This window comes from Mytilus californianus, unplaced genomic scaffold (assembly GCF_021869535.1).
Source record: "Mytilus californianus isolate M0D057914Y unplaced genomic scaffold, xbMytCali1.0.p SCAF_15, whole genome shotgun sequence".
Classification (NCBI taxonomy): domain Eukaryota; kingdom Metazoa; phylum Mollusca; class Bivalvia; order Mytilida; family Mytilidae; genus Mytilus; species Mytilus californianus.
The window spans coordinates 6,911,762-6,922,094 of NW_026262637.1; the positions used below are offsets into that span (position 1 = coordinate 6,911,762).

The window sequence follows — 10,333 nt, forward strand, 5'->3', positions numbered from 1 at the left end:
TCTACGGAGGGCTTAGATTGACACTTTTCAGCTAAAAATTGTCAAAATTTTAGGACAAAGGGCACAGGGCAATGGTGAGAGCCCCCTGATCTCTCAATCTGCCTAATATTAAGCAGACAGTTAGTTAATAGGTAGATACAAACGTGACTAAAATGAATTTGGATACACTTTTTGTCTTCTATGTTTACAGAGGGCCCAAAGTGCCAGTTGGATATTCAAAATATATAGCGAAAATCTACCTTAGACCGCTTAAATGACGGTGAGACCCCCCTGTTCTTTCAATGTCCATAAAATTCGACGAATTCATTGACTCTGTATAGATAAAGATTGTATCAAAAGGATTTCCCAGAATAATGTCATCAGTCATCTTCGATATCTACGGAAGGCTTAGATTGTCACTTTTCAGCTAAAAATTGTCAAAATTTTAGGACAAAGGGCACAGGGCAATGATGAGAGCCCTCTGATCTCTCAATCTGCCTAATATTAAGCAGACAGTTAGTTAATAGGTAGATATACAAACGTGACTAAAAGGAATTGGGGAACACTTTTTGTCTTCTATATTTACGGAGGGCCCGAAGTGCCGGTTGGATATTCAAAATATATAGCGAAAATCTACCTTAGATAGCTTAAATGACGGTGAGACCCCCCTGTTCTTTCAAAGTCCATAAAATTCGACGAATTCATAGACTCTGTATAAATAAAGATTGTATCAAAAAGATTTCTCAGAAAATGTCATCTTCGATATCTACGGAGGGCTTAGATTGTCAATTTTCAGTTAAAAATTGTCAAAATTTCAGGACAAAGGCCACAGGGCAATGGTGAGAACTCCCTGATCTCTAAATCTGCCTAATAATAAGCAGACAGTTAGTTAATAGGTAGATACAAACGTGACTAAAATGAATTTGGGTACACTTTTTGTCTTCTATGTCTACGGGGGGCCCAAAGTGCCAGTTGGATATTCAAAATATATAGTGAAAACCTACCTGAGACCGCTTAAATGAGGGTAAGACCCCCCTGGTCTTTCAATGTCCATAAAATTCAACTTAATCATAGACTCTGTATATGTTAAGGTTGTATTAGAAGGATTTCCCAGAATAATGTCATCTTCGATATCTACGGAGGGCTCAGATTGTCACTTTTCAGCTAAAAATTATCGAAATTTTAGGACAAAGAGCACAGGGCAATGGTGAGAGCCCCCTGATCTCTCAATCTTTCTAATATTATGCAGACATTTAGTTAATAGGTAGATACAAACGTGACTAAAAGGGATTTGGGTACACATCCTGTCTTCTATGTTTACGGAGCGCCCAAAGTGCCAGTTGGATATTCAAAATATATAGTGAAAACCTACCTGAGACCGCTTAAATGAGGGTGAGACCCCCCTGGTCTTTCAATGTCCATAAAATTCAACTTAATCATAGACACTGTATATGTTAAGGTTGTATTAGAAGGATTTCCCAGAATAATGTCATCTTCGATATCTACGGAGGGCTCAAATTGTCACTTTTCAGCTAAAAATTATCAAAATTTTAAGACAAAGGGCACAGGGCAATGGTGAGAGCCCCCTGATCTCTCAATCTTTCTAATATTATGCAGACATTTAGTTAATAGGTAGATACAAACGTGACTAAAAGGGATTTGGGTACACGTCCTGTCTTCCATGTTTACGGAGCGCCCAAAGTGCCAGTTGGATATTCAAAATATATAGTGAAAACCTACCTGAGACCGCTTAAATGAGGGTGAGACCCCCCTGGTCTTTCAATGTCCATAAAATTCAACTTAATCATAGACTCTGTATATGTAAAAGTTGTATTAGAAGGATTTCCCAGAATAATGTCATCTTCGATATCTACGGAGGGCTCAGATTGTCACTTTTCAGCAAAAAATTATCAAAATTTTAGGACAAAGGGCACAGGGCAATGGTGAGAGCCCCCTGACCTCTCAATCTTTCTAATATTATGCAGACATTTAGTTAATAGGTAGATACAAACGTGACTAAAAGGGATTTGGGTACACGTCCTGTCTTCCATGTTTACGGAGCGCCCAAAGTGCCAGTTGGATATTCAAAATATATAGTGAAAACCTACCTGAGACCGCTTAAATGAGGGTGAGACCCCCCTGGTCTTTCAATGTCCATAAAATTCAACTTAATCATAGACTCTGTATATGTTAAGGTTGTATTAGAAGGATTTCCCAGAATAATGTCATCTTCGATATCTACGGAGGGCTCAGATTGTCACTTTTCAGCTAAAAATTATCAAAATTTTAGGACAAAGGGCACAGGGCAATGGTAAGAGCCCCCTGATCTCTCAATCTTTCTAATATTATGCAGACATTTAGTTAATAGGTAGATACAAACGTGACTAAAAGGGATTTGGGTACACGTCCTGTCTTCCATGTTTACGGAGCGCCCAAAGTGCCAGTTGGATATTCAAAATATATAGTGAAAACCTACCTGAGACCGCTTAAATGAGGGTGAGACCCCCCTGGTCTTTCAATGTCCATAAAATTCAACTTAATCATAGACTCTGTATATGTAAAGGTTGTATTAGAAGGATTTCCCAGAATAATGTCATCTTCGATATCTACGGAGGGCTCAGATTGTCACTTTTCAGCTAAAAATTATCAAAACTTTAGGACAAAGGGCACAGGGCAATGGTGAGAGCCCCCTGATCTCTCAATCTTTCTAATATTATGCAGACATTTAGTTAATAGGTAGATACAAACGTGACTAAAAGGGATTTCGGTACACGTCCTGTCTTCCATGTTTACGGAGCGCCCAAAGTGCCAGTTGGATATTCAAAATATATAGTGAAAACCTACCTGAGACCGCTTAAATGAGGGTGAGACCCCCCTGGTCTTTCAATGTCCATTTTGACGTGTACCCAAATCCCTTTTAGTCACGTTTGTATCTACCTATTAACTAAATGTCTGCATAATATTAGAAAGATTGAGAGATCAGGGGGCTCTCACCATTGCCCTGTGCCCTTTGTCCTAAAATTTTGATAATTTTTAGCTGAAAAGTGACAATCTGAGCCCTCCGTAGATATCGAAGATGACATTATTCTGGGAAATCCTTCTAATACAACCTTTACATATACAGAGTCTATGATTAAGTTGAATTTTATGGACATTGAAAGACCAGGGGGGTCTCACCCTCATTTAAGCGGTCTCAGGTAGGTTTTCACTATATATTTTGAATATCCAACTGGCACTTTGGGCGCTCCGTAAACATGGAAGACAGGACGTGTACCCAAATCCCTTTAAGTCACGTTTGTATCTACCTATTAACTAAATGTCTGCATAATATTAGAAAGAGTGAGAGATCAGGGGGCTCTCACCATTGCCCTGTGCCCTTTGTCCTAAAATTTTGATAATTTTTAGCTGAAAAGTGACAATCTGAGCCCTCCGTCTATGATTAAGTTGAATTTTATGGACATTGAAAGACCAGGGGGGTCTCACTCTCATTTAAGCGGTCTCAGGTAGGTTTTCACTATATATTTCTTTTTTGGGCTTTCCATAAATATTTCTATTTATATTGCTAAATGTTTCTAGAGTTATCGTTTTTCCTTTTGTGTTAAGAAATATCATATATAAAATTACATATTTGAAGTTGTTTTATTGATAAAAATCTTTATTACATAAAGACAAATATGCAACTTAGAAAAGGGTTTATATATGGACAACGAGAATTTACGACAGCTTGAAGAGGTCATTAAACGATTTCCTACGTATCTTATCAGTACTCTTAACTATGAAAATCGTGCTTGTAATGTTATCAAGTATTTATTTTTTTATGATTTTCAACAAAATTTTGAATATCCAACCGACTGCTAGCAGCCGGTTGGATATTGAATATCGAATATCGAATAACAAACCGGCTGCTAACTTCACATACATACCAAAACATCTACTTTTAATTTCAAAGCGGTATTGTTTGCAAATCAAATAAAACATTGTTTACTATTAAATGTTATTGCAACCGAGCGCGGCACTATTAGTTCTGTCAGACATGTGCTCTGCAAGGATCATTATATGTTATTGCATTAGAAATTTGAATTATTTGTTCTGTCAGATATGTGCACTGCAAAGAACGATGGTGATTTTGTTGCTGATCCATATGACTGTTCAATATATTATCGCTGTGTTCATGGAGCCGCTGTTGAATTGAATTGTGCTGCAGGACTGCATTGGTCTGTTACTCTTTCAACATGTGCTTACCCAGCAGACGCTAACTGTACCCCAATGTCAGGTATGTTTTTTGAGATAACAAAATAAAATTAAATTAAAGACATGTTTTAATATGGGCTTTTAATATACTAGTTAGACAACGCATAATTCGCGGATTTACAATTTCATTGACAAAATGTACTGGATGTTACAATTCGGTTAATATAAACGATGCTTTTTTCAACTTCTGTTACACTTAAAAGTGAGCTACAATTACTGTAAAGTTCATTAAAATCTTATCCTGGAATTGAAAGTGCCTATGCACTACTATGTTTTTCAAAGTTCCAAACAAAGGTTTGTACGGAATTGTATCAACATCAACATGCTTCAGACTTTTAAAAGTTTAATATAACAATAAGGAGAATTTATAACAAAATAATTTACTAAATACAAATAAGACAGACATGAACAAACGACAACTACCGAACTACTGTACATGCTCCTGCTTTTTTTTTATTAAAAATCTCCAATACCTCTCCTTTTTACTTTGCTTTCTGAGAATTCAATTAACCGTTATTCAACTGTATTTATAATGGTAAAATTCCTACGTTGTGCCTTTTTGAGATTAAACATTGAGATCATATCTGGGATCCAGTAGGTAAACAAACAAAATAGCTATGCATATTAAGTATTTCCTAAAAAGCAAGCGTGGTTTGTGAATAGCCTATTTTTTATAAAGTGCAATCTGATACTATATTTGACAGTTGATGGTGGATGGACTGATTGGAGTTGGGGTGAATGTTCTGTGTCATGTGGAAGTGGGACACAAACAGGAAGCAGATCATGTACAAACCCAGCACCACTGTATGGGGGCAATGAATGTGATGGGGACCTAACAAAAGTTCAGGACTGTAATTCTTACCTCTGTCAAGGTAGGTTTAGGCTTGTAATAAGATAATTTAATTTGGATTGATAGAAATAAGAGAAAAATGATCAGATTTCCTGTGTTTGTTAACCGTGTCATTGACATTTACCCTTTTGTACATATCTGTCTGTTTGGATGAACCACACAAATAGTGTCCTTTTGCGATTTACTCAATACAAGTTATAATGACGCACATTTTTGTAGAAACGATTTCAAATTTTGAATTAAGTTTCATTCGACTTGATCGTGGTAAAATCATAGATAGGAATTGTGATTGTGCCATGCTGTCTGCACTTTTTGCTAAACAATCCAGAGCAATACTGAGTAGATCAGTTGAAAGGTAGATCAGTATCCTATACAAAAAAAGGCGCTACAATTTATCAGTGATAGTGCTGATGATGGTGAAACATTGTCTTTCCTCCTTCCTCATCAACTCGGCATGCAGACAATTCCAATCTGGGTTTGTTAAAGGTGTTATTATTCTTATTTTACAGATGGCCAATGCTTGACTATGAGATGTGATAGCTGGCAGTATGCGCGACAAGAATGTGATGTAACAGGCTTGACATCTAATAGTTTATTGTACAGCATGACGCTCTTAAAACAGTACTCCCCTATTTCGGACGGTGAATGCACAAACGGTTATTCATTTGGGTACAACACCACTGGAGTTTGGGTAGATGAAGGATGTAGAGCAGATTTCACTGTGTGCTTTATACCAGGTAATTTCACGCCAATAACAAAAGCAGAGTTAGTAACGAATCATATTTGCCCGTCTATTTGTCCAAAAAACCATGAGTCGAAAGTTTTCTTTGCTTCTATGAAAAGAAATGGTTTTGTTTTTGGTTAATTTGAAAAAAAATTAAGTTGTAGCGTGTAAGCAAATTTTACCTCATCCATGAAGCTACTTACTTACTTTATAATGCCAATATCGTTGAAATTTTACAACACTCAATATACGTCTAAGCTTTCTTGGCTTCGTTTGAAGGGAAGGATTTCATATTTGGTTTACAGCTTGATAATGTTTAATAGCCTTGTGACCAATTCAGGTGTGTCGTAGATTCGTTTACAAGGGTTTATTTTGTCAAATTATTGTTGGCTTAATTATTTCTGCTTTAGTATTCATGTTACTTTAATCAATTGCATGAATGGACGTAGGTTCAGATACGGTATTGATATTGATTAACAATAATCTTTCAATAGAATGTTTGATGTGAATAGAAATTTCAAGAAAGTGATACTTAAAAAAAGATAGAAATTAAGATTTTAATCAAAACATGGTTCAAAAGATGAAGGACCAACAAACAATCGTCATTAAAAACAAACTTTTAAAAATGGTACCCCGGAAGTGGATGTAGTCTCATTTTTACTTTTGGCAACCCGTTTTGTTACTCGTCATGCAACAATGTCGTAATAAGTTTCATCTGGTGATGTCAAAAGGAAAAAGGCACGATAGTCAGTGACATACATATTATATAAGGTCAATCAAATTATGATGGTGTCCGCAACTGTTACAGACACGATTATAACTTAACAAATCATTGTAAGTAACACTCTTTATAAAATAATTATAAAAAGTATGAGTCAATTATCATTTGCACAAACCTATTTTAGCTTAAAGGTCCTCACATTCCCCTTGAATTAAAACGAATGAAACGCTAAGTACATCTATATCAGAACCTCAAATATAAGTTTTCTCTCGTGTCATCCTCTTAGCCGATACTTCTTGAGGCAACTTAAAAAGATATTAAACTAGACACTTTTCTTGTTTTGATTTGTAGAGTATAATGACTGTGGTTCTGATCCATGCCAGAATGGGGCCTCCTGTGAGGATGGACCTGGAACCTATATGTGTACATGTGTAGGATACTTTAGTGGAAGGGATTGTGAATATCGTAAGTAATGAAATGTGCTCAAATTGTTAAGGACAGCATCGTGATTGGTTTGACCACTATAGAATATTATTGTTTAAAATTACCAGGAAAAGGGGAGGGGTAATCAAATGATATCGACAAAATACAGGGGTGGCAATCAAACAAATTCGACGAACAAGAGACAAAACATGACAAGAAGATAACATACATATACATAGAACAATACAAGCTGCATATGCGTTGTCCATTTGCGTTTTTGATAACAGAAAAGGGATTCCTATTTCAAAAGGTTAGACAAGCTAGGCTTTGAATTACGTGTGTAGCCCTCACTTGTTAAAGTACGTCAGAAAAATTATGTGTGTAGCCCGTACATATTATGGAACATCTGATGAACTTTGTGTGTTTATTTGTAATTGTTGGGTAAAAGGCATCACGATTAAATCTAACATGAAAACTTATTGTTGATGTATACAGTTTTAAACACATATAAACGTAAAAGGGAGGCAGGAGACACTAAAGGGACATTCAAACTCATAAGTAGAAGACAAACTAACAACGCCATGGCAAAAAACTGAAAACAACGAAAAGACAAAGAAATAATCAATATAAAACAACGTGGAAAACAAGTAAAACAAGCTCCAACAAAACAAAATGTGGTAGTCCAGCAGGGAAAGATTCTGTTTACGTGTGACACCCGCGTGTTGCTATTGTAAGTACAAATTCGGTTATAAATCTAAGATTTTAATATAATTCTAGGAATTGAATGTCCTGAACCAGAAGATGTCGGAAATGCTACAATGAACTTAACTGGTATTTCTCCAACTGATACCGTTAGTTACACTTGTAATGAGTATTACAAACATAAAGACGGGGATATGTACAGGGTTTGTCAAATCAATGGAGAATGGAATGGAACACTTCCATCATGCGGTACATATTGGCATTTTTAATTATATTTTAACCATAACGATGTCAACAGCTTAAACTAATTTGATAGTATGGCATGTACAATTCTTTTTCTTTTATGACTTTTTATTACATAATGCATTTTGACAATTATACCAAGTATGAATTAGGAACCGAAGCACAGCTGTTTGAAGCATTTATGTAATCAAATGACATCAACAGATACGAATCTTAATCGTCAATAGACAGAATTTTACTCATCCTCCACTAAAAAAAGGAAAGATATTTTATTTTGACTTCAGTAGTCTTTTTTATAATTATAACAGAGATAATTGATTGCGGCAGACCCGAAGAACATTCCACAACGACATTGCAATTGTTCGAAACAGGTCTAGGACAGATCGCAACCTACGTCTGCAAAGAAGAGTCACCCATCCTCATGTCAGGCAATCTGACAAGGACATGTCAAATGATTGGTGAATGGGACGGTCAGACACCTGAATGTATGATGCATCCAGGTATATTAAAATATAAAATGCTTATTGATTAGAATTAATATTGGAACAATAAACAGAACAAATAAAATGCACAACAAACGAAATGTCTTTACATGTGAGAGGTTTAGCTAACTAGAAAACCAGGTTAAATCCACAATTTTCTACATAAGAAAATACCTGTACCAAGTAAGGCTAATAATTGTTATACATGTAAATAACAATACTTCGGCTATAGAAAATACGAAGACACAGAAACATACTTACAAGAAAATACTGCAAACTAAGACTTGGCACGACATTTTTCATATAAAAGAAAAAAAGATTAAGTTTGATACTTTGGTGATTAAAACAAACATTATATTTTTCCATAGGTGCACTCCAGTCAAAGGCGTCCAGTTTTAATTTCTCCTGGATAATGCTGAACACTATCATTTTAATAGGAGTGGCTATGCAAATTGCAATTTAACAGGACGGTGATATGATGAGTGTGCATTTACGATATCAACTGCGACAATATGGAACAACAACCCTTGATTGATTATACATTGTATTTTAAACCTTAATTTACTAATAACAAAATTAAAATCGATCATTCATTTACGTTCTACTAACTATTAAAATATTATCCAATAGTTCTTTTGTGTTACATGTTTTACAGGTTTATTTATTATAATTATTTTTACATTGATGTGACATTTTAGATTTATATCATTGTAAACTGCATATGCATATATATAATAATTAACTTATATGGTAAATGGTGGTAACAGATCATATTTGCAAATAACACTGTTTGACAAGATTCTTCTTCTTAAACATAAATATGAACATTAAAACATTACTAAGATACTGATTCTCTTTATTTTAAGAAGGATAATTGCTTTGATAAACAAGTGTTTTTTTCTCATGCTGAAAGTCTTGGAAGAACCAATAATTCTCTTATTCGCGTCATTTGTTATTCTATTTTGTATCTTTGTCTTTGATAAATGCATTTTAGATTTTGTTATATGTATAGACCAATAAAATATTTGTACTCACAGTTTTTTGATCGGATTAAAAAATGCAATCAATTGACCTAGACTTTTGGTAGGGAAAATGACATTTCACACCAATTATATGAACCTGTCAAGGTCTAAAACATCACATAACTACACCACACTTTCGTCATAGGACAGCATTTATACCAACTGTTTTAATAAAAGTTGCATTTGTTCCCAGAAAAATCAAGAAAAGCAACTCAAACCACAATGAAAAGATAAAATACATAAAGGGTAGAACACGAAATTGTGAAATCAAGCAAAAGATTGAAATGAAAGGAAAAAAAAACACCCACAGAATATTAGAGAATGCGCAACACTAAGCATTTAAAAAATACGAAAAGCATTTCCTTAAAGACAACATTGCAACCGTTGTTTTCTTCATGATATTTTAACAAAAAAAATTGCATTCGTCGAATAAAGAACGCTAAGAGGAGGATTGCATCGCAATAAATTTGAACAAAACACATCAATGGTTAAATATGTTCCAATTGTCGAACCTACAATTGATTGTAATTTAAGGACACGAGTAACTGATAAGCCCAAGAATAATATAGAAAAGAACATCCTATGGCTTTCAACATTGCCATATAAGCTGGAGGTTTGGATAGCAATAAAACCAGGTTCAAACCAACATGTTTTCCTTAACATGTCCCGTACCAAGTCAGGAATATGACAGTTGTTATCAAATAGTCCGTTTCTATGTATGTTGGCGTTTGTTTTTGTTGCAGTTCAGTGTTTCTGTTGTTCCGTTGTTTTCCTCTTGTAGTTGATGTATTTCCCTCGGATTTAGATTGTAACCCGGGTTTGTTTTCCTTAATCGATTTGTGACTATTTAACAGCGGTACACTACTGTTGCATTTATTTATGGTTTTCTTAACTATCATCGACATGTTTTAATTCTTTGTTTAGGAAAGTTTTTAT

At 34.9% G+C, this 10,333-nt stretch overlaps 1 protein-coding gene across 19 annotated transcripts in view; it reads left to right on the top strand.

The window, feature by feature from the left end:
* LOC127725285 (neurogenic locus Notch protein-like) overlaps positions 1-9,411 on the top strand; it is a 63,256-nt gene extending 53,845 nt beyond the window's left edge. For all 19 annotated transcript variants that reach the window (XM_052232198.1, XM_052232203.1, XM_052232207.1 and 16 more), the window contains 7 exons: positions 4,076-4,252; positions 4,935-5,102; positions 5,590-5,817; positions 6,877-6,990; positions 7,726-7,899; positions 8,202-8,393; positions 8,744-9,411. In XM_052232198.1, the coding sequence (XP_052088158.1) occupies positions 4,076-4,252; positions 4,935-5,102; positions 5,590-5,817; positions 6,877-6,990; positions 7,726-7,899; positions 8,202-8,393; positions 8,744-8,838 (1,148 nt within the window). In that variant the 3' untranslated portion in view covers positions 8,839-9,411. The remainder of the gene's footprint in view (positions 1-4,075; positions 4,253-4,934; positions 5,103-5,589; positions 5,818-6,876; positions 6,991-7,725; positions 7,900-8,201; positions 8,394-8,743) is intronic.
* The last annotated feature ends 922 nt before the right edge of the window (positions 9,412-10,333 follow it).